The 23,975-nt window shown below is 42.0% G+C and overlaps 2 protein-coding genes across 5 annotated transcripts in view; both read left to right on the top strand.

Annotated features, from left to right (window-relative positions):
* LOC119499822 (trace amine-associated receptor 13c-like) overlaps window positions 1-23,975 on the top strand; it is a 978,627-nt gene that overhangs the window by 585,552 nt on the left and 369,100 nt on the right. The gene's annotated exons all lie outside the window — the stretch shown is intronic.
* kalrna (kalirin RhoGEF kinase a) overlaps window positions 1-23,975 on the top strand; it is a 160,995-nt gene that overhangs the window by 42,379 nt on the left and 94,641 nt on the right. For 2 of the 4 annotated variants that reach the window (XM_037788995.1, XM_037788997.1), the window contains exons 3-14: window positions 4,697-4,811; window positions 7,284-7,476; window positions 7,941-8,114; window positions 8,219-8,302; window positions 8,972-9,103; window positions 10,831-10,953; window positions 12,573-12,704; window positions 13,391-13,582; window positions 15,146-15,277; window positions 18,053-18,151; window positions 19,428-19,559; window positions 23,517-23,639. In XM_037788995.1, coding sequence (XP_037644923.1) covers window positions 4,697-4,811; window positions 7,284-7,476; window positions 7,941-8,114; window positions 8,219-8,302; window positions 8,972-9,103; window positions 10,831-10,953; window positions 12,573-12,704; window positions 13,391-13,582; window positions 15,146-15,277; window positions 18,053-18,151; window positions 19,428-19,559; window positions 23,517-23,639 — 1,631 coding nt within the window. The remainder of the gene's footprint in view (window positions 1-4,696; window positions 4,812-7,283; window positions 7,477-7,940; window positions 8,115-8,218; window positions 8,303-8,971; window positions 9,104-10,830; window positions 10,954-12,572; window positions 12,705-13,390; window positions 13,583-15,145; window positions 15,278-18,052; window positions 18,152-19,427; window positions 19,560-23,516; window positions 23,640-23,975) is intronic. The other 2 variants (XM_037788996.1, XM_037788998.1) reach the window with 1 other exon arrangement.

The following is a 23,975-nucleotide window of genomic DNA, read 5'->3' on the forward strand; positions in this document are numbered from 1 at the left end:
ATAGAAACCTTCATCAAAACACAGCAGAAAATGGGGCAGAACTCCAGAGGATTTATTCACAAAGGATCTTATCTTACCAAAAGGTGTCCTCCTAAATTGTGCTAAATGTTCCTAACTTAGAGTTTCCTTAAAGGGAAAGTTCACCACCTTTTATGTGGATGTCCAAGCAGTGTTGATGTCATACTTGCCAACCCTCCCGAATTTCCCGGGAGACTCCTGTGTTTCATTTCCCTCTCCCGGTTTCCTCCCGGAGTTTCTCATGATTTATGACAAATTTTTCCTTTTTCGTTATCTTAGTCTTTTTCTGGAACTGAACAGCGTGTATAATCCCTACTGTTTCCACCCGGACGACGATAGAGCTACACCAACTGTCGTTCCCCAGCGGAAGAGAGCAGTCTGTGCTCGCGACACAGCGCAGTTTGAGCTCATGTTTAAGCTGCGCTCGCCACACCAGCGAAAATCCGTCGTGGAGCGGCGCTAGCCTTTGGAAATAACGGGTTTCAGAGCGCAGTGGTGCCGTTGACGCGTTGTTTCTGAAAGGACCTTCAGTGAGTGAGAGACGGCGAGAGAAATGGAGATCACTAAGAGAAAGAAATACTCAAGCAGCAGCTTAAATAAATAAAAACTGATGAGTATTAGTTTATGCCAGAGATTCACACGCCACCTTCACACCAGAGGGGCGAATTATTCACTTCTCTTTCCTGGGAGTTAAAGGTGAAATCAAAAGTTTAACATAAAAATGCTGTTGTAGTGTTCTTATTATTTTGTTATTTTCACTCTTTTAAAGTCATCAGATGCAGGAAACAAAGTCTCTGAAACTCACATTTTTCTCAAGGTTGGCAAGTATGGTTGATGGTAGTAGTAGTCGGCACCAATGGATCAGCATTCTTGGTTTTCCACTGTGTTGCTGGAGCAGCGCTTCTTGTGACCGTAAAGTCCCACGATGGATTGGCAGTCTTTCTAGGACTGTTTGCTGTGCTGTTTTCTCGTCCCAGTGAAGCAGCTGTTGTTCTTCAAAGCTCTGCATACCCCTCTGGGTTTCAAACCTCCAGGTGTCTCTGCCTTTTGCTGAGACTTCCCAAGTATCTGTGTCATTTTTGGTGGCTTTCAGGTCACGTCTACATACAGTACGTCTTTGTGGCGTAGCTGTGGCCGCTCCGGTGGCCTTTTTACCCTGAAGCGAGCTCTCCATAAAGGAGGTCTGATGGTTAATGTAGTCAATTGAAGTAATAAATTCCTTAGTGTGCTCGAGAAAGCTAAGTTGTCCTGCTCACTGAGCCGTGCAGGTAGTGACTGCATGTACCAAGATGCATTGCGCTGACTGATACAACCCTAATCTTAAGGAGTTTCTCCTAACTCAGCCAGCAAAGAGCTTAGTTTACTGAATACAACCCCAGATATATCCCCAGATGTCTACACCTGTCAGTGAAACTGGTCTGGGACCACCTCTGTCAAACTCCTCAAGGTCCACAACCTCATCTATAAGCCAGTGACAAGTCCGCATACAGACGCATAGTCACATAGTCACAAGAAGTTGGAGCTGAACACCCTCAGTGACCCCACTCATCATACTCAATAGCACCGTGTCAGCCTTTAAAACCTTCAGGACTGCAGGAAAGATCATTGGTGTGTGTGTGTGTGTGTGTGTGTGTGTGTGTGGACCCGGACTTGCACACCTCCTCCTGGGACAGGAAGCGGGCAGGGAAAATCATCACAGGCCCTTCACACCCTGAACATGACTTATGTGAACTTGTCCCCTCTGGCAGGCGCTGCACATCACGGTGTGCCAAGACAAGCAGAGGAAGCAGACACATGAGCTGTTTCACTCCGCAGGCCTTCACACTCACAAACACTCAGCCGGGTGATGTGTTTTGATTCTGAACAAACAAGATCATCAATCACAATAACATCACATGACCTCGGAAGAAATAAAATTAATAGTATATTATATATATTAGGGTCAATCGATTAAAATATTTAATCACAATTAATGTTCAAAATGTACCTTAAAGGGAGATTTGTCAAGTATTTAATACTCTTATCAACATGGGAGTGGGCAAATATGCTGTTTTATGCAAATACATGTATATATTTATTATTGGAAATCAATGAACAACACAAAACAATGACAGATATTGTCCAGAAACCCTCACAGGTACTGCATTTAGAATAAAACAATATGCTCAAATCATAACATGGCAAACTGCAGCCCAACAGGCAACAACAGCTGTCAGTGTGTCAGTGTGCTGACTTGACTATGACTTGCCCCAAACTGCATGTGATTATCATAAAGTGGGCATGTCTGTAAAGGGGAGACTCGTGGGTACCCATAGAACCCATTTACATTCACATATCTGGAGGTCAGAGGTCAAGGGACCCCTTTGAAAATGGAAACAACAGTTTTTCCTCGCCCAAATTTTGCTTAAGTTTGGAGCGTTATTTAACCTCCTTCACGACAAACTAGTGTGACATGGTTGGTACCGATGGATTCATTAGGTTTTCTAGTTTAATATGATACCGGTATCTTCACTCTAGCTTTAAAACTGAGCCCAGTACAAAGTGTAAATCGCAAGTTGTGTTAATGCGTTAAAGACATTAGTGGCGTAATGCGTTATCATGTGAACTTTGACAGCCCAAAATAATTTATTTCAAACTGCAGGGAAATGTATTACATATTACAATCAAGCTGTTATTTACATACATGCAGTGTTATTGCACAATAAAGTTCTAAAAGTGTTGTCAAATAATAGATACCTTGCTCTATTGTACTGCTGGCTCACACTACTGTATTGTAATGGAATATTGCTACATATTGTTAGCACTATAGTACCAGATTTAAGTGCTGTTTTTAAAACATTTTATCAGTTATAGTACTGGTTGTTTCTTTCTTTATTGTAGTACCAGTGAAAAACTAACTCTGGATTAGAAAGAGAGAGACTTAGAGAGAGGAAGTGAGAGAGAGAGAGCATGTAAAGAAAGAAAGAGTGCCAACAACAATCTGTCATCAAGATTCCTCCTTAGATTACAGCAGCGTGCTCCCTCCCCAAATCTCAAACACACACACACAGACCGATTTTCCATGACTGAGTAGCAGTTTCATAAACAGTGCGGTTTGTGTTTCTTACATTAATCTAACCAAAACATCTCTACTCACATAATTTATCAGAGAGAGGGAGAGTTGGAGAGGCTTTGGAGAGTGTGTTTACTGGCTGCTGTGGCTGGAGCTGGAGCTGGGAGTACTGTTACTGATACGGAGATATTAAAGCTATTAGTGTAAAGTAATGTGCAGATTAACACTGATACGCTCGACTCGGTGATAATGGAGTGACAGTGTAGTGCTGAGTAACGTCTGCTCTGTATTTATAGTTCTTTAATGGTCACTTCATTGATTTTATGAGCTGTATTTTATTGTTCATTCATGTTGTACATGACAAAAATAATGTAGATATTATGTATTTTTGTTTAGGCTAACACTTGAATTATATCATTAACATTTAAATATATATTCTTTATTCTGGAACTTTAATGTGACACTGCTGTACTGGTAGTATTACTATAAACTACTGCTGCTAACGATACTGCCATAACTACAAGCACTGCTACTACCTATATTACTACTGCTACTACTATCACTACTACTGTTTACTACTACTCTATCACTCATGTTGACTTCTACTGCTACTATTAGTACTACTGTTTACTACTACCGCTACGACTACTACTACTATCACTACAACTGTTTACTACTACTACTATTGCTACTACTACTACTACTACCCCTGTTTACTACTAACACTACTATTTACTTCATCTATTACTTCTGCTGCTGCTTCTATTACTACTACTGTTTACTACTATTGCTACTACTACTACTACTGTTTACTACTATTGCTACTACTACTACTACTAATCTTATTACTACTTCTCCTAGTACTACTACCACTACTTCTGATACTACTACTACCACCATTGCTCTTACTAGTAGGCCTACTGCTAGTACTAGTACTCTCTCACTATTATCATTACTACGGCTACTACTAATACCACTATCAGTACTTCTACTGCTACCTCTGCTGGTACTACTACTGCTACTAATACTACTGTTAATACTACTGCTGCTGTTAAAACTGCTACTACTACTACCACCACTGCTACTACTTGTAGGCCTACTGTTAGTACTAATACTCCCTATTATCATTACTACGGCTGCTACTAATACCACTATTAGTACTTCTACTGTTATCATGACTGCTGCTACCTCTGATGGTACTACTACTGCTACTAATAATACTGTTAATACTACTGCTGCTCTTGCTACTACTACTGTCACTATTACTATTACTGCTATTGCTACTGCTGCTGCTGTTAAAACTGCTGCTACTATACTTCTTCTGCTGCTACTGCTAATACTACTGATGCCACTACTTCAACTACCACAATTGCTACTAATAGGCCTACTACTACTACTACTACTACTACTACTACTGCAACTACCACTACTGGCACTGCCACCACTAGTACTGCTACTACTGTCCTACTGCAACAGCTGGTACTACTGCTGCTGCATTCATTGTAATGAAGGAATATGTGATCAAATGTTTGATGAGACATTACTTGTTAGCAGTATAAATACCTTTTAAACACTGCATAGGAACATTAAACATCAAGCTCATCTTTTGTGTGTGTGTGTGCACAGGTGGGCGAGATAAAAGAGGCGGACCGATCCTGACATTTCCTGCCAGGAGCAACCACGACCGAATAAAACAGGAAGACCTGAGGAGGCTGGTGACCTACCTGTCTACTGTTCCCAGGTACACACATTCCCATCACACACACACAAACAAGTAGTATGGGTGTTCTTTATTTTAGATTAGTTTTGATCATATTTACGGTTATTATCTATTGTCAATATTAACATTTTTACTAGCGTAATTCTTCAGGACAATAACGTTTAGTGAACTAGACTCCTTAGAAGGAAGGGGTGCATGTGGAGTGCTCGAGTGCCGTCCACGCTGTGGAATCAAACGCTCCTTTCTTCGACATCACAGCAGCAGACTGAGAGCAGCGTTTGATTTGCATCAGCATGAAAGCTGCAGTGTTCGCAGCAGACAGCAGCGAGTCTGTCACACTTCACTTCAAGTCCATTTAATCCTGCTGCCCCTCATCACAGTCTGAAGATGTTTACAAGGAATGAGCTGAGAGAGCTGCTCAATAAACCAGTCCACTGTGACTCTCTAAATATGTCCCTTTTGTAAGAAATGGAGATTTTCATTAGCTGACTAAATTATCAGATTGTCCTTGAACGCAACAACAGGGAGAGACTGATGTGCATGTTAACACGTCCACCTGGCTGACTAGAACACAAACTAGCCCCCGAATCAGTATTATCATTCGATCCCCATCAGCCCCGCTCTGATTCCTCCCGCTAATCGAGCTGCTGTTTCCATGGTGACGAGTAGAGTTTGTGCTTCCCCCAAGGCGAACTATAGTGGATGTGCTTTTCTTGAATTTTTATTATTAATATAGTGTGTGTGTGTGGAGGTGAGGTCATTCCAGTATACTTTAACTCTCCAATCAGCAGCAGCTTTAATTTAAAGTTCATTAGAGCCCAGTATACACATCTGTCTCTCTGTACTGGTTTCAGAGCAGCTTCTGGTCACCACTTTATAAGTGTTGTCATAACACACTTTATTTTAAACTTTCTTAAACTTTACACTGCAGTAATTGACTCCCATTTCTAGAATGTCCTCCTTTATTTGTTTACATATTTATAGACACTTATATTATGTTGCATACACTTTACACAGCCCACATGTATACATAAATTAACACGGAGGAAGCACAGCCAAATCGCCATCTGGAAGCCATTCTGGTGTCTTCATATCACATTTATTTACACGTTAATATGGCCCAAAACAGATCTGAAAATATGTATTTCAATGCCTTTCCTTTGCTTTCAGGGTACTGATATATATATATATATATATATATATATATATATGATCTGTACCGCATGTGAATAAAATTATTATTGAATTAATTTGATGAGGTGATGTAAATAATGTGCATCAGGGATAGTTTTACATTTTTGAGATGAAAATATTGATACCACTCTCATATCTGTCTGTAAATATGAGGCAAATCAGTACTCCTGCTCAAGAAATATGGTTTAGTTTGCTCATCAAAAGGCATATATTGATCAGTAGAGACTCCTGCTTAGACTGGTTCACTGTAAGTTTCTTTTAGTAATTAGTCTGATATAACAGTCTGACAGCTGACAAGAGTTAAGCAAGCAACATTAAACAGAACCTATTATGCTGATTTGCACGTGCATACTTGTATTTTGGGTTTCTACAAGAACATGTTTACATGCTTTAATGCTTTACTTTTCTCATACCGGCTGTCTGAAACGCTCTGTTTGAACTCCTGCTGGCCCGCTGTTATGATTGGTCAACCGAACCAAACTCTTTGGACTCTGCTCCAGCTCCGCTCTATTGGTGCCTTCAAATGAAACTCCTGAGCTCGTGTTTACAACATCGGAAGTTGTGTACACGATATGCTTGGCGTTCAAGTGGTTAAGTTGTGAGAACAACGCTGCTAAGCGACGGCAATATTAACGTTACCGTCGGCGTCTAGAAGGCTACAAATTTAGCAAGCTAACAAGTTGGTAACATAATGCAGGAAATGCATAATGACAGAGGAAAAAGATGAGACCGTTGGGATATCAACATTTTCCTCCGTCAAGAAAATTATGAGGAAAAACAATATACGACTAAATTACAATATATTAACTTATTATGCTTTTGCCATTTCTGACACGTCACAAGTCGTAAACTCTGAGCTTTCAGAAACTTTCCACTTACGAGGTCGTGAATACAACAAGAGGGGGGCGTTCTTATGGACTCTACTCGTGAACGCTGTAAACACGACCCCATTTGAAGGCACCATAACTAGCTTTGTTTAAGGGTGTGCCAAACTAGCCGTGATGCAATTGTGTTACTTGGTGACATCACCACGTTACGGATGAAAAGGCGGGACTTCAAGCGAGGCATTTCAGGCAGTTCGGGAGCGGTGGTTCTGTGGGGGAAAGTAGCTTTGCAGACCTTTAAATGCACAAAAAAAAACAATTTAACACACTAAAGGAAAGGGGAAAAAAGCATAATAGGTCCCCTTTAATTTATTTCTCTGTTAAGGATTTTCAAGCCATTCTTCCATTTCTACTGAACCTCTCCATCGTCTTCCTCTGTGGTCCCTCTCCTCCCCTTCTATTCTGTTTCTATCAGTGAGGATGTCTGCAAACGTGGTTTTACCGTCATCATCGACATGCGTGGTTCTAAGTGGGAGCTGATCAAACCTCTGCTGAAGACACTGCAGGAGTTTTTCCCGGTTGAGATCTGCGTGGCGCTCATCATCAAACCGGACAACTTCTGGCAGAAACAGAAGACGAACTTCGGCAGCGCCAAGTTCTCCTTCGAGGTCAGCGGGCTTTTCTTTGAGTGTTTCATCCAACATAGTCTCACTTCAGATTTCATGTTTTTGGACAGCAATAGTGTTCCCCTTAGATGTTCTTCACTGTGAAAGGATTAGTGGGTAGTTAGTAGTCCAAGCTGATTCATAATTAGGAATTTTGTGACTTCCGGCTTATTTATCAACTCTGAGTCTGGAAATTGCAGCCTGGTAATCATAAAGATAAGGCGTATGCTCAAGGCAACAGAATCAGGTATCCTGGTTAGTTATTAAAACATTAAAGCGTCTCAAGCCTGGCCAACTTCTAGATCTTACCATATACATACTGGTATACAGATGGTATTTATCTGTGTTTATGTATATCAGACAAGCATGGTGTCGCTGGAACATATGGATCAAACCTGGATGATCCGTCACTGCTAAGAAAACATGCATTTTGATATTTCTGTTGAATTTCTGTTTGCGTGCACCAGACCAGCATGGTGTCGGTGGAAGGTCTGTCCAAACTGGTGGATCCCTCGCAGCTGACGGACGACTTTGAAGGCTCTCTGGACTACAACCACGAGGAGTGGATGGAGCTGAGGGTCTCACTGGAGGAGTTCATGTCCAACGCTGTTCACCTGCTGTCCAGACTGGAAGACCTGCAGGTGCGGGATGGGTGGAGACAGATAGATGGGCAGATGGATGGATGGATGGAAAAGGATTAAAGGAACAGTTCATGCCAGTATGTTAAGGTTGTACTGTGTTGCAGGAGCTTCAGTCCAAGAAGGAGTTTCCTGCAGATGTGGAGGGATCTCGTCGGTTGATAGATGAACACACACAGCTGAAGAAAAAGGTGAGCGAGCTGCTGTCAGGACAGTCTGATACAAACTGTAGACATCTAAAGAAATTAGTTGCAGACCTCTGTGTTGAACATCATAGTTCTCTCATCATCTAATCTTTCTATAAAGCAAGGAATCTCTGTCTGTCTGTCCCTCTGTGTGTCATTTGCATATCTCGAGAACCACTCATCTGATAGACTTCACACTTGGCAGGTGTGTTGCTCGGGACCCAAGGGAGTGCAGTGTTTAATGTGGTGCAATTGGGCCAGATGGTGGCGCTGTAACAATGAACTTTACGTTTTGGCCTATAAGTCTCAGAAACAAAATTCAACTTTTTTCCCCTGGATTTTCTTGGTCCAGATCTTCTAGACTGATTTTCCGCCCTGCTAATTTATTTGCCAGTCCTCCTACAATTTTTGAGCAATCGTCATCAAATTTGGCCTCAGGAAATCTCTGGACCAAGCTGGAATTAATAACTTTTGGGGATTTTTGATGGTCCATAGAGTTTTAATATAGCAGCTTTAGCTCAAATGCTGTGGGCAGGGCTTATATTACAAAATGTGTCATATTTGAAAGCTTTGTGCTATTGTAACCACATTTGGTGGACATCTGTAGATATGCTGTCTGAGGGACCATAGCATATTTGGTGTGGACTAAAGTAATTGTTTTATTCTCTCCTGCAGGTGCTGAAGGCTCCAGTGGAGGAGCTGGACCGGGAAGGCCAGAGGTTGCTGCAGTGTATCCGATCTAGTGATGGTTTTTCAGGGAGGAACTGCATCTCGGGCTCTGCTGACTTCCAGAGCTTGGTGCCCAAGGTAAATTCACTACAGATGATGAGACTCCACATCAATATTATTCCTTGAAAAATCATATTTTATCCACGATACAGTAGAAGAAAAGGACCTCCTAACAGGCCCAGGATGAAAATGATTTATTATTTATGTTCTAAACTTTGTTATCTGCAGATGCTTTCATACCATCATGTCAGATATACCGAGGATGCTGACTGTTTACATTCACACAAACACTTTCATACACTCATTTGACTGCTGGAACATTAAAAAACTAAAGCTGAGATTTCCTCTCACTAGGAAGTACAGCAGTAAATACCAAACACAATGTAAACAGAGCCAGCGTGATACAGGAAAGAACAGTCAATATTACCAATTATGAGGATGAATCTTGATGATTTCAAGTGATTCTCCTACCAAAACTCTGCATATTCCATCATTACAACCTGTGAACACTAAGAGCACACTATACCATAATGCATGATAAAGTGCAACGTCTCATTCTTTCGTCACCTGGTCAAGGCCCACAGCTCGTTAGCGTCCCTCATTAGAGCTAATGAGACGTACTCGCCGCATGACGGCTCATCAGCCAAGGGACTCCACAGGAAGAGTTGCAAAAAGAACACAGTGGGTCTCGTTGCACAGGTTTACATAATGCACACATACTGTACATTACAAACAGAACATTTATATTAATGTTTAATATGAATGTTTACCAAAATAAATGTCTGCAGGTGAAGGATTGAAAATGTAGAGGTATGTCAGGGAAAACTTGACGTGCAGTTCAAATACCAGAGAACCGTCTGAGATGTCAAAGAATAGACATGATGAAATATAAAAAGTAACTGAGAGCTTTAAAAAGTAGCAACACACATCTGTCATTGATTTTTAGAAAATAAAAGCTGTTGAAGGGTAACTTCTGTATCCTATTTTCCCATGTTTTTAGTGACTAATGGGGACAACAAGTTTTTAAATTGGTCCAGTATTGAGGGAGAACGCTGCCGACAGCAGCCGATAAACAGGCTGTGATGTAATCCTATCGGGCAATTCCTCACCGTCAATGTTACGTTCATTAAAAGTGCTTTTTTTCCCCCACTGACAGATTCAGATTGTTATTATAAGGGGCTGACAACAATATGGAAAGGTCCCTACAGAGAAATACAACGCTTCTCTTTACGTTTCACTTGATCCGGTCTGTTTGTTATCGTGTGTCTCTCTCAGAGAAGTCTCGTTCTGAAATCGTTTTGATTGTCAAAATCATCTAAATATTTCATTTCATTTCAAAATTTATTTCGAACATGTAAAATAAAAAAATAAAAAAAGAGAATGATCATACAAACAAGTGGACAGATAGAAAAAAGTAATATATATACAATGAAAAGCATAAGCAAAAGAAATTGTCAAACACTCGATGCCTTGGTTTACATAACTTGAAAAGGAGCACCATCATTCACGTGTATTTTTGTTCATGTTGAGATCAACTGTACGTAGCGGAGCATCGTAAAACACTTCATTCAAACTGGACAGAAACAAAGTAAAACTTACCTTAACCGTCGTCATTGCTCTTTCCAACAATCACCAAGTGAGCTTTGGTCGAACTCAACTGTAACTTCACAGAGTTTAATGTGACAAAACGCAGAATCCACAGTTGTCAAACAATCAAATCAGTTGAACTCAGCTCCAAACGGATAGAAGAAGACATCATAATAAACATCATCTAACAGTTCTTAATTCTTGCTTTTCTTTTCCAGGTGGCCAGTCTGCTGGATAAGCTCCACTCCACGAGGCAGCACCTCCATCAGATGTGGCACGTCAGGAAGCTGAAGCTTGACCAGTGCTTCCAGCTCCGTCTGTTCGAACAGGACGCCGAGAAGGTGAGACATACCTGAGCATGATGTCAGTGGATGACCATTAATTATCATTAGGGCTGCGTGATAACAGAGAAAATGCAAGAGCTTGACAGTGTCATACAGTATTTTTCACTCTCTGTCCTTCTCACATCTGCGTCACCGTAAATGTCGGAAACTCCTGAATGAAATAGGCTGTTTATCTAAACAGAGTTCAGTTAATCCAGTGGAAAATCAGCCAGCCAGGCTTCACTTCCACCAGTTAAGCGATTCGCTGCTGGATTCCATTCATCATTATCATACCGGCCTGTTTACCGCAACATGGAAAACTATTTCAGTCTCATTCCAAAATGCTAAATATAGAAAGATCACACAGTCTGATGTGAAGGGGTCGGTGTTTAAGGTAATAATATATCTGGAATGCTTTTATTTTGTGTGTAAATCACCAGTTTCATCACAATGAAAAACGCTGTATCCAGTTCTCTTAATCCATGTTTTCACTTTGCATCGATGATGTTGGATCGTTGATCATTCAATCGATATATCGATCCAGATCGATGGATCGTTACACTCCTAGCCCCCATGGTGCTGAGGTGTGAGGTGGGGATGGTCAGCTGAGGATAAGCGCAGGGAACAAGAGGGAGGATACTCCTGAAGGAGGTCAAACCCGTCGTCCTGCCTCTTGCTAACAGAGCTTCATGTGTTTGGTGGAACCCTGAGTGTTGTTGATGGGAGTGAAGCTTCTACTCTCAAACACACACACACACACAAACACAGACGGGCGTCAGCTGACATGGCGTGTCGTTCCACACAGAAATCCCCATGCAGGAGCAGTAAATATTTACTGTAAAGCAAACAGAGAGAGAAAAATAAAACAGTTTTGTCCTCGTCAGCGTTGTATCGTCACGCTGAGGAACTGCGGGGGTGTGTGGATGAGTTTACACTGTGGGAAACACTCAGTGGAGCCAGCGAGACAGTCAGACCTGACTGAGGTGTTCGCTCTGTGGAAATGAACTGATGGAGGGGATGACTGTGTGTGCGGACCATGTGGTAACCATGGTAACCGCACGGCGCCACAACCGACCTCCATCTGTCTGCGAAGATTGATTGAGATGGAGAAGCAAGCGTGACGGTTGTCCTGGCCTCTTAGGCTTCATGCTGATCAGCTGGTACAGATGAAAGCCAGAGAGAGAAAATTATAGACAACTTTTCAACCCCCCCCCCCTCAGCGTTTCAAGTTGTATTATTGTTGGTGCCGCTGTTGCCAAGACAACCAGATCGCTTTACGTTTTCCTCAGAGCCTACTACTAGCGACAAATTTAGCGACTTATTCAGGTCATCAGCAAAATAGCAAGAAATAAACAGTATGTGCGCAATCTAAACTCAAGGTCAACTTACTAGCTTTTCCAGAGCTTTCAACCGCAGAAACCTACAGTATAACTCATCAGAGTTTGAGTCTAAGTAATCCTTTTAAATTGATCAAATGGTCTCTCACATGTGCTCTCATGGCAGATGGTTTCTATTTGTTCCTGATGCAACTTTCAGCAGCTCCAGAGCCGTGGGATACTAGAAATGAATGTGCTTCATAGTTTGCTATGTAATTAATGTTGCTGTGTGTGTGTGTGTGTGTGTGTGTGTGCGCGCAGATGTTTGACTGGATCAGCCACAACAAGGAAGTGTTCCTGCAGAGTCACACAGAGATCGGCCGAGCATACCAACACGCTGTGGAGCTGCAGACTCAACACAACCACTTCGCCATGAACTCCATGGTAGCTATTGTAATGTCATCAGAGCTGTAATTCTCTCATTACATCACCGTAGATCACTGTGCATGAAGAAGAGGTTACCAGCATGATCAATACAGTCTCTGTGCACCTTTTTATACTACTGCAGTTGTTATTCATGTACATGTGCATGCTGCAAATATGGGTACTGATTTTAATAATATTATTATTATTCAGTGGGTTTTATTTTCCACCTTATGCATCCTTTTTCTTATTTTTATTTTTATCTTATTTTATCAAGCGTGTTTTATTTTCCATCTTATTTTTCCTGTTTTTTATGTTCATCATACGTCTATTTTCCCTTATTGTAAAGCACTTCGTGCTGCATTTCTTGTATGAAAGGTGCTATACAAATCAAGTTTATATTATTAGTATTAGTATTAGTATTATTGTTATTACACACAAGCAATGGCATGAGAAGAAAAATACACTTCTACATCTCTTGAAGTAGAAATCAGTTAATTCTCAGCTGTTTAGCACAGAACAATAAGACATAATTTATCTATTTTTTTACAGAGTTTTATAGAAACAACTCGCTAACAGCATTGCAGATTTGAGTGTCTTGATACAGTATTTTATGCAAAATGTTCACAATAATTAAACCCAGTTGTACTAACAGGATCAGCCAGTTGGTTAATTTTGTCAATTAATGTTAATTGTTTTTTTCTTCTTCTTCCCAGAATGCCTATGTAAATATCAACAGAATCATGTCGGTGGCGAGCCGCCTGGCGGAGGCCGGTCACTACGCCTCCACGCAGATAAAACAGATCTCGAATCAGCTGGATCAGGACTGGAAAAGTTTTGCCGCTGCACTTGACGAGCGCTCCACCATCCTCGCCATGTCGTCCGTCTTTCACCAGAAGGCTGAACAGGTGAGATCATAAGAAAGAGTCGTCTTTGAGCCGAGCTTTTCTTCTGAACTGGCAGCGGTGAGAACGCGCCTCATCATTAGAGGAAAAAAGCTGTTCCACTGTGAGACTGCTTGTGCTTGCTGATTTGGTAACTATCTAATCTAGGAATCTCTCTGCAGCAGACACATGTCCAGAATGTAAAATGTAAATGGGACATTTTTAGCGTCTGATTATATTTAATAGATCAAACTGCTCCACTGCTGAGTCTTGGAAGGTTGACATGGCAACAGATGGGGCTTGTTATGATTCCTGCTGGGCCCTTGACATTAGCTACAAGTGTACGTTTGAGAGATGAAAGACTGAGAGAGAGAGAGTGGTGGGAGCAGAGAAGGGGATTGGCTGAGATTGAGAAAGAGCTTAATGAAAAACAGAGAAACAAAAACGTGTCAGGATGAAAGATGCAGCACAAGATGGGGAAAGAGACACAAGTGAAAGGAAATTGGCGGGACTACAGAGACACGAGAGAGAGATTTAGAGAGAGAGAGAAGTAGAGGCTGTCTTCAGTTTTGCAGCCACATTAACCCTGTTAGTAAATTACCTCAAAACTAGCAACGAGGCTAACGTCCTCTAGAGTTTGCAGTGTTGAATGCAGGAAAAACAACAGCTACTGTAGCATGCACTGAGGAATTTATTGCTTCAATCGACTACATTTACCATCAACACTCAGTGGACATCCACAGAAAAGGTGGTAAGTTTTCCCTTTAACCATAACCTCTACATTTATCTACATTATTACCTTGCACAGCAGCTGGATTCTAGCAATGTCACAAGATCACGCGGGATCACAAATCCCACGTAAATCCATCTTGTCAGGCTTCAAGTAATGCATTTTGGCTCGGTTTAGGTGTGTGTGACGCGACACGTAGAGGCGACTGTTCATTCTAAACAACAATGGCGTATCCTGAAGAGGTTATAGCGTAGATGCTGCAATAGCATCAGTTCTATCAGAACTGGAGAGTATTTCTACATTGAAAGATGAGCAAAGAGACCGATGGAAAAGATGTTTTCGCTCTTCTCCCGACTGGCTTCGGCAAGAGTTTGATTGACAGATGGTTCATCCAATCACCTGCCATATAGTTTTTGAAAGTGCCTGCCGCTTTTCTAAACAGTCTCCAGTGACGGTTTCTCAGATGGTTCTGTGTAACAAAGGGGGAAAATGTCCCAGTAACTCACAGATGCCAGTACACATTAGAATAATTAGAATTCATCTCATGAGGATGATGAATATAGACAGCAAATGTCACGGCAATCTGGTCTGTAGTTGTTGAGATATCATACTCTGGACCAAAGTGTTGGATGCACAGACAGAACAAATGACTGACCAAGTGACACCAACATCCTTTGGCCCAAAACTGTACAATGTGAAAAGGTGAAAGCAGATAAAGAATACTTAGATTAGTAACTGTAATTTGATAAAAATATACATTATATTGTACATTATTTGTTCATAGTCTTGTTAGATTAATTCCCATATGAATACACACATTGTATGACGTACTGTGTGTGTCTGTGTTGCTTCCTCAGTTCCTATCGGAGGTGGACGCCTGGTGTAAAGTCTGCAGCGAGGGAGGGCTACCGTCCGAGATGCAGGAGCTGGAAATCGCCATCCACCGCCACCAGAGCCTGTACGAGCAGGTCACCCAGGCTTACACCGAGGTAAACCAACAGCACAGCTAGTAGCTGAAATACTACTGACTATCTGCTGCCACCAGAGCCTGTATGATGAGATCACAAAGGCTTAAGACAGCATTATACTCCAACCGAAATTAAATTTGACGCTGTATAGTAAGCTGTAGCATCTCTCTGTTATCACCTTGTGGTTTCTAAACTGAGTTATGAAGCCTGAAGTTTCAGTTTACTGCTCACAGCCAGAGGTGGGACCAAGTCATTGTTTTGCAACAAACTTTTATGTACATTTTTAATTGTTAGGGAATGGTAATGTTAGGGAAAGGGAAGTTTGGGGTCCCTTGCTGGAGCTGTTGCCTCCGCGACCCGACCCCAGATAAGCGGTTGAAGATGAGGATGAGGATGAGGTAATGTTAGTAAAAATGGTGTGTTGGAAATCGATAAGAAACGGTAGTAGTATACACCCTCATGCGTCCTCCAGAATACCAGGTCTCTTGGGTGCTGTTAGTGCTGCTCGTTGGCAGCTCAGTGATGCTGGCTGTGACTGGATGTGATGACAGGGTGGCGTTGGTCAGCTTCCGCACCGCCGCCGCCGAGATCCGCTGTCTGAAAACCCTCCGTGTTACTCTAAATTTAGTCTGGGAACACTCCCGCTCTTCTCTATGCCCTTTGCTGCAGTCCAGCCGGTTGTTTTATCTTTAGACGGGCTGTTGCAGTGTTGGCTCAATTTATGCTTATCTGTGAAAAGATAACTCCATATACAGTATATATATATATATATACACACACATATAAAGCTCTGGGCAGAGGCTCCGACTGAGGCGGTGAGGTTTGGCAAGCTATGACAGCAAATTTCAGTGAGAGAGCTTCAAAAAGTGACATGGAGTGTTTTTTATCTTGTGCTGCATTTATCTAACGAGGTGAGAGTGTCTTTCAGGTGTCCCCAAACTATATGAAACAAAATAAAGCCCGTAAGCAGAAGCTCTTGTTGTTTGATGTAAATTGGTAAAGATGAGTTACAACATCATGTTCTCTGTTCTGCCACTACAAACATCTTCTGAATGCTTAAAAGCAGAGAAGATGATGCAGGTGTCTCTGCCAGGTGTGTGTGTTTGTGTGTGTGTGTGTGTGTGGTGTAGAGGCATGTGCTGAAGCTGCTCTTTGCTTGGCTGCTTTAAGTGTCTGTAGTCTCTGCAGAGCGTTTGTTTCATCACTGGCTCAAAAGAACAACTCCCTCGTGGTGTTGTTCCTCCGTTCAAGGCAGCAGCATGCATCGGACCTTTTGTTTTGAATCATCTTCACAGCTAACCCTGTAAAAACTACTCTCAGGCTTGTTTCCCTCGTGCATCTCATTATGTAAATCTCGTTCATGTCCTACAGTTTATCAGCTCAGGAGCCAGTAAAATCTCTGGAAAGGTTCCTTATCAAATAAAAGCAGTAGCGCTGAAACAATTAGTTGATTAGATGTCAGACATATGTTTCATGAAATGTACATAAACATGGACCAGCAGGATGTTTAAACAAACTGTCAAGCTGAACAGTATCTTGAAAGTTCCTTAATCAGTTTGTATAAGAGGAGTATTAGAGCCACATTGAGGGAAACAAAAAAATCTGAGATTTTGAGAATAAAGTCATTGGTTTACGAGAAAAAAAGCCATAATATTACGAGAATAAAGTCATTGGTTTACGAGAAAAAAAGGTAATTTCCTCCTCCACAAAAGAGGCCATTTCCCCATCAGGTCCATGTAGTTCTTTCTTTGAAATAAACGCAGTTTCTTGCACAATCTTTTCAAGGTCCTGATACTGATGATGATGTGGTGCTGATGTGCCAAAAGATGAAGTATTTGGTTATTTGTGAAACCTAAACTAAAGTAGAACTTCACAAGATGCTCCACGTTCCTCATTTTCACATAGGCGGCATGCTGCTCTATTTTCCCACTAAAATAACACGTAGAATTACTACTTTATAATATTATGACTTTAGTCTCATAATATTCCAACTTTTTTATCGTAAACTTCTGACTTTATTATCATAATATTATTTTTTTTCCCACATAAACCTATGACTTATTCTCATAATATTATGACTTTATCCTCGAAATCTCAGATTATTTTTTTTCCCTCAGTGTGGCCCTCATACTCCGTCGTAGTTTAGCACCTTTCAACAGTAGAGTGCTTTACATAAGACATACCATCGTTAAAGATGTATTCGGTAACTTTGACCAAATATGATGAAAAGTTATTTTTTATAAAACTATGTCACTATATCCTGACAGAAGAGCATGAGACGGATAATCTGTGAAACAATCCGGTTCCTCTGTGTCCTCCTGTGCTCCTAACGGCATTTGCAAGATGTCAGTCTCATGTACTGCTGTCAGGATATATTGACAGTTTCATAAAAAATAACTTTTTATCATATTTGCTCAAAGCAAATATGATAAAACTTCAGCTTTGATATATAAGAAACAAAAGAGGACATAAAAAAAATGCAATATAAAAAGACACAAAGGGCTCATTTCTTGCAGAAAGGACACCGGGGTCACTGCATGTGTGTGGTTCAGGCTGCCGAGGTTTCAGTGGTGCGTTTCCACGTATAATTTAGCAGTACGCAGTGAAATGCTGATTTAGGAAGTATATATTTGTGTCAGAGAGAAGACGGAAACTGAGCTGAGAAGAAGCAGAACAGGCTTCAACTATAAATAACTCATTTTAATTTCTCTTTGCATCTGTCTTCATCATCTACATGTTCTGTGTATCCGTGTAGCCTGTCTAACCTCTCTGTGACCTACCTGTCTGTGTTTCCAGGTGAGTCAGGACGGTAAAGCCCTATTGGACGTCCTCCAGAGGCCTCTGAGTCCCGGCAACTCTGACTCAATGACAGCCACTGCCAATTACTCCAAAGCGGTGAGTGACATTGTGTTCCTTTGTGGGATTTGTCGAGGCTTTTCCTGCTAAAAGAGACGTAGCTTTAAAGGACCAGTGTGTAACATTTAGTGGAATTTATTGGCAGAAATGGAATATAATGTTAAAAAGTATGTTTTCTTTAGTGTATAATCACCCCAAAAATATTTTCGTTACCTTAGAATGAGCCGTTTATATCTACATACGGAGTAGATCTTCACAGAGTCTGCCATGTTACACCTCCATGTTTCCACAAACCAAACACTGTTAACTTTTCGTTCGTGGGTCTAATGCTCGGGCCGGACAGGGCACGTCAGCAGTGCGTGACGGCTGCCTCGCTGAACTACTGCATGTCCCACGCGTGTGTCGTCCACACCAGCAGCGTTTTGCTGCTGCTGCTGCCAGTCCTTTCTTTCTACATAGAGTTTGCCTTTCATAATGGCCGTTTCATATCAGTATAAATGTCATTTATATTTATTTTAAACAGAAAAAGGTTAAGAAGTGTGTGCTCATTTGTAAATAATAGTAATAATCCACAATTAAAACCCGGTACTTTATTCATTCAAGGAGCCCTGCAAGTCACTGCATGTTTTACAACACTGCCCTGTAAATATAAAAAACATTTTTTTATTTTGAAATGAAAGCAGGAAGTGTTGATTTAAAAATAAATCTTTACTTTTTTTCATGTCCGTGACATTGATACAGACATCGAAACTGTAGCAATGTTGCTGGTATGATGTCAATGTACAGTCAAAAGATCACTCTCACTGTCTGTTGTTGCTGTGAACCGTGTGCGGCTCGCGGTAAAATGAGGCGAGACCTCGAATCTCTAGAAGAGATGCCGCTGAGAAGGGCAGTGTCACTGCGCTAACCTGTTAACACGGACTCCGAAATAAAAAACAACAGGTTCCGCAGCCGCCGCCATGCGCTGCTGACGTTCCCTGTGTGGCCCGGGGCTTACTCGCTGATTCCGCCGCTGCTCTCTCTCACTTACTTCACCACTCACTTCCCACGTACACTACGCACTCGCTCTACTCCAAATGATCTACGCTACTCTTACAACTACCAGCTCTAGAGAGGGACATTCACGTTTTCGCGTCGACCACTGTAGCTCTCCTACACGCTTGGCACACGGGAGAGGCTTCAGTTGATTGTAATCTGCAACCTCACCGCTAGATTTTGCCGTATTCCTACACACTGCTCCTTTATGTTAAATGAAAATGGAATAAAATGAATTCAAAACGTCACTGTCTAGGTAACATTTGTGTTTATTTTGCAGGTTCACTGCATCCTGGACGTGGTTCACGAGGTTCTCCACCATCAGCGGCGTCTGGAGAATATTTGGCAGCATCGAAAGGTCCGACTGCACCAGAGACTGCAGCTGTGTGTGTTCCAGCAAGACGTCCAGCAGGTACACACAAAAACACCCATGCAACACAACACATACAGCAAGTGAAATGAAAACATTCTGCTCATCCTCGAGGTCAGAGAATTATGTCAAACCACAGTGGAGCATGTTATCTTGTATGTAAGCATGTGATCAAGCGTGTGTGTGTTGAACTTTGCTTATCGGAACCACCACAACACGTTTCATTCATCTCTGCTGCTGCTCTCCTCCCGGCTGCAACAGCGTGTAATGTGAAAATTCCTGAGATAAAACGCTCAGAGCGGATCTCTGCTCCTCTGGTACGGCTGCTCATATTTCACAGACGAGCAGACTATGTGGTTTTGGAAAGGTGTCAGCCCAGATTCCTGGAGGTTTTAGAGGTATTCGGGAGCTCAAAATGTAATATCACAGCAGTGTTTTATGGAGGATATTTTTAAACCCGCAGAGCGAATGTCATCAGCGGGGGAGCAGGATGTCTTATTTATTACATTAATTTCTTTAATGTTATTATGGGTCTGACAGTAATGCAGTAGGAATGAGGTACAACCAAATACCACTGGCATTACTGAAACCTCTGGAATCTCAGTCCACATGTGCACTCTGTGAAAGACTTTTCTTTTGTGAATATAAAGTATAGTAACAAGGACAAAGAGTGTTGCTGATGCAAAACAGCTGAAACTACAACATCATCCAACCGCAGAGATTCAGCTCCTCTAGTTTGTACCTGCAGCTCCGGTCCACTGTGTGACACCTATAGGCAAAGACACGAACAGCAGCAGCTGTTTAGACCTGTACTGTCGATGTATATAGATTAGTGGTGAAAGAAAATATCAATACACATGAGTGTTGTGATATTATGTTTCACGATACTGCATCGATTCTCCAAAACGCTGTATCGATTTTGAATTAAAGCTGCAGTGGGTAGAAATGGAGCAAATATGATTAAAAAAATATATTTTTATAAAACGGTCACTATATCCTGACAGTAGTGCATGAGACAGGTAATCTGAAAAAAATCATGTTCCTCTGTGTCCTCCGGTGCTCCTAACGGCATCTGCAAGATTTCACATACCGGAGGAAAACAACCAATCACAGCCGAGCTGGAGTGTTGTCGTCTCTGAGCAGCTGTCAATCACTCACAAACTCTGATCAAACGGTCAGACTAGGCAGCGCTGATCAAATATGAATCAATATTCTGTTACTGTAATGCCTATTTCTCTCCTCAGATGTTTTCAGAATCATCTTGTAGTGTACTGTTTAGCTGTAAAATGAGAAAGTTTGTGACCCGGCAGCCATGTTGAGATCAGTTGAGGAAACACCAAGCACCGCCCACCAGCCGGAGAAAACTTTCTCATTTTAAAGCTAAACAGTACACTACAAGATGTTTCTGAAAAGAAAGTGAGAAATAGGCATTACAGTAACAGAATATGGCTTCATATTTGATCAGCGCTGCCTAGTTTGACCGTTGGATCGGAGTTCATGAGTGATTGACAGCTGCCTTTGTTGAATGAACAGCCAATAGGAACGCTCTCTCTCTGAAATGACCTGTGATTGGTCAAAGTCTCCCGTCACAGGCTTGATTTTCTAAAGCAATCCTGTCTTTCGGAGGAAGTAATGGCACAAAGGAGGCTAAATAAAGCTCAAAACTTGCACTAAATTTTGGCGAAGAAAAACTGGCATGGCACCTCTGACCTCCAGATATGTGAATGAAAATGGGTTCTATGGGTACCCACGAGTCTCCCCTTTACAGACATGCCCCCTTTATGATAATCACATGGTCTCCTGGTTTTCTGCTCGCCGTTTCAAACAGGAAACAACATGGTGGCCTGCTTGTAAACTTTCTGTTATTCCCTCTAAAGTTGGTCCAACTTTTGTGAGCCGGACACGTCACGCTGGACGGTCTCACTTGCATAAAGGACTGTTCCCGCCTTTTCATTTGAAAGAGCAACGGCCATTGAGGAAGCTCCAACACTCGGCCGACCAATCGTGTAACTTCATCACACAGTCACTCAGTCAATGACAGACTTTGGCGTTTGTGGCCCTCTGCGTTCCAGCCAAAAAGAACATTAAAAGAGTGTTGCCTGCAAATACGTCATTGATGGAGTCTTGTGATTGGTTCGCTCGCTCCACGTGAAAGTGTGCTTTGACGTGCTTGTCCCTGCAATGCTACTGCTTTCATTCACAACACAGCTGTACCGGCGTCAGTGGTGTCCGAAATAACTCCTCCCTCTTCGTCACTCTGTTGAGGTTTAATTTCATTTATTTATTTATTTCAGCACACACAATAACAAGAGCACATTGAGTTGATTTAACACAGATCCATTGTAACTGAAGTCTTCATGTATGTATAAATGAATCGGGGCATCAGGCGGACTATAAATTCAAAGATGGATGCTGAGTATACGGGCGCCATGCAAACATTTATATGTGACCCAAGAGAGAGTGTGAGAGTGTGTTTAAGAGCGGTAAAAAGACAAAGAGAGAGAGAGAGAGAAGAGATTGTATCAGTGGGTTATAAATTCATTGAAAACAGAGCTTTGCCAACTGCACTCGTCATGCATCAGTTTCTATGAGACCCCAGAGAGACGCACACAGAGGGGCGAGAGACATGCACAGAAAGTGAGACAAGGAGCAAGTGAGAGAGAGCAAGCTCATACCAATAGTCTATAAATCAGCGAAAACAGGGCTATTCCAACCAGAGTAGTAATGCTTCAGGATATATGTGACCCCAGAGAGGAAGAGGCAGAGATGCAGAAGTGAAGGCTGAAAGAGAACATATTAGGTGTGTAGTTTTATTTGGCAGTTTTAGCTGCGCATTCAAACAAAGATAGTCCAGCTGCAGTCAGCGTGCTTCGGCTTGTGTGTGTTGTGACCTTTCGCTGAGCTCTTCGCGGCTCCAGCTGGACTGACTACACGGCGCTGACGTCATGGATTACAACACTGTTCATCCTCGCTCGCTGCTCCTTCAAGGCCCAGAGAAGTGCTTTGAGATGTCAGAGGTGGAAGAGGTGAATAATTAATAATCAGGCTGGTCTAACCTGTGTAACGTCAGCAGCAGAAAGTTTGCTGAGCAAAAGTTGAAAGTTTACAGGTTAGACCCAGAGCAGCCGATGGCCACCAGCCCTCCATGCACCCCGGAGCTGGACAGGAAGTCTGCTGATATCAGCAGACTGGGTCTGAACCTGCCGGCAGCAACAGAAAGTTTGCTCAACAAACTTTGAAAGTTTGCTTTGTGCTCAGTAAACTTCCTGTTGCTGCTCTTACACTCGCCGCCGGTGAAATTCCTGCACTGCATTCTGGTAAATAGTTCTGTATTATGAAATTACGCCAAACTCACACCAGGCAGCGGCAAAGTCCACAATAATCACACTTTTCTGCATCCGGGAGGCGTGTTTGTGTGTTTCAGACGGGAAGTAGTTCTTTTGTAACGTAGGCCAACATGTTACAGGAGTCACAGGATCTGTTTACTGATTGGCTGCGGGTCCTCTCTGGCTGCACTTCGCCGCTAAAAGTTCAACTTTTCTCAACTTTTGTTTGGCCGCACTTCGCCGCAGAATCAAACAGCTGCAGCTCGCTGAACTCGAGAGCGGTCGCCGCAGCTTTTCATAGACATCGCATGGCAGTTCACTGCCTTCACCGCTGCAACCTGCGTCTTAGGTGTCCGTCAAAGGACTATTTAAGTCAACATTGGTAGAAAACACTACAAAACAAACAAGTGTCTTATCCACAGTTACAGATCTAAGAGCTCATAATACAATTTCATGAAGATTAAAGATATAATCAATCAATGATGATGTATAACGGCACTGAACATTCAACATCCTGTTCTTCTTGAGCTGCACTGACCTAAATTTCCCACGCAGATCATGAAGGTTTCATCTGCTCCATTCTTAATTCATGAGGTTTGAGACCATTTTGTTCTGCTGATCTGTACGTACACTGTCAGAAATAACGGTTCACTTTGTGTTCTCTCTCATCCAGGTGATGGACTGGATAGAAAACCACGGCGAGGCTTTCCTCAGCAAACACACTGGCGTCGGGAAATCCCTTCACAGAGCCCGAGCCCTGCAGAAGAGACACGACGACTTTGAAGACGTAGCACAGGTGAGTCTGTCTGTCTGTCCACATGGGTTTCCCAACCCAGAATTGAAATGAAAACAGTGCACTACATTTCTTTGTCTATGTCTTAAGGCGAGACACTCCAGGCAACTCCAGGCAAAAACATTGTTTTTCATGCACCTGTCAATTTTAAGATTTTTTTGCTCACAACATGTCTTCTTTCAGAATAGTGGAAAGAAAACATCCAAAATACACATTTAGGTGTTTATTTTACTACTTTGTCTATTTGCGTCTCTAGATTTCTCCTAAATTCATTAAAAGTCAGCTTTAGATAATGCCTCATTTGTATATTAAACATACCATTTCAGAAAACTTGAAAAA

This window comes from Sebastes umbrosus, chromosome 13 (assembly GCF_015220745.1).
Source record: "Sebastes umbrosus isolate fSebUmb1 chromosome 13, fSebUmb1.pri, whole genome shotgun sequence".
NCBI lineage: Eukaryota > Metazoa > Chordata > Actinopteri > Perciformes > Sebastidae > Sebastes > Sebastes umbrosus.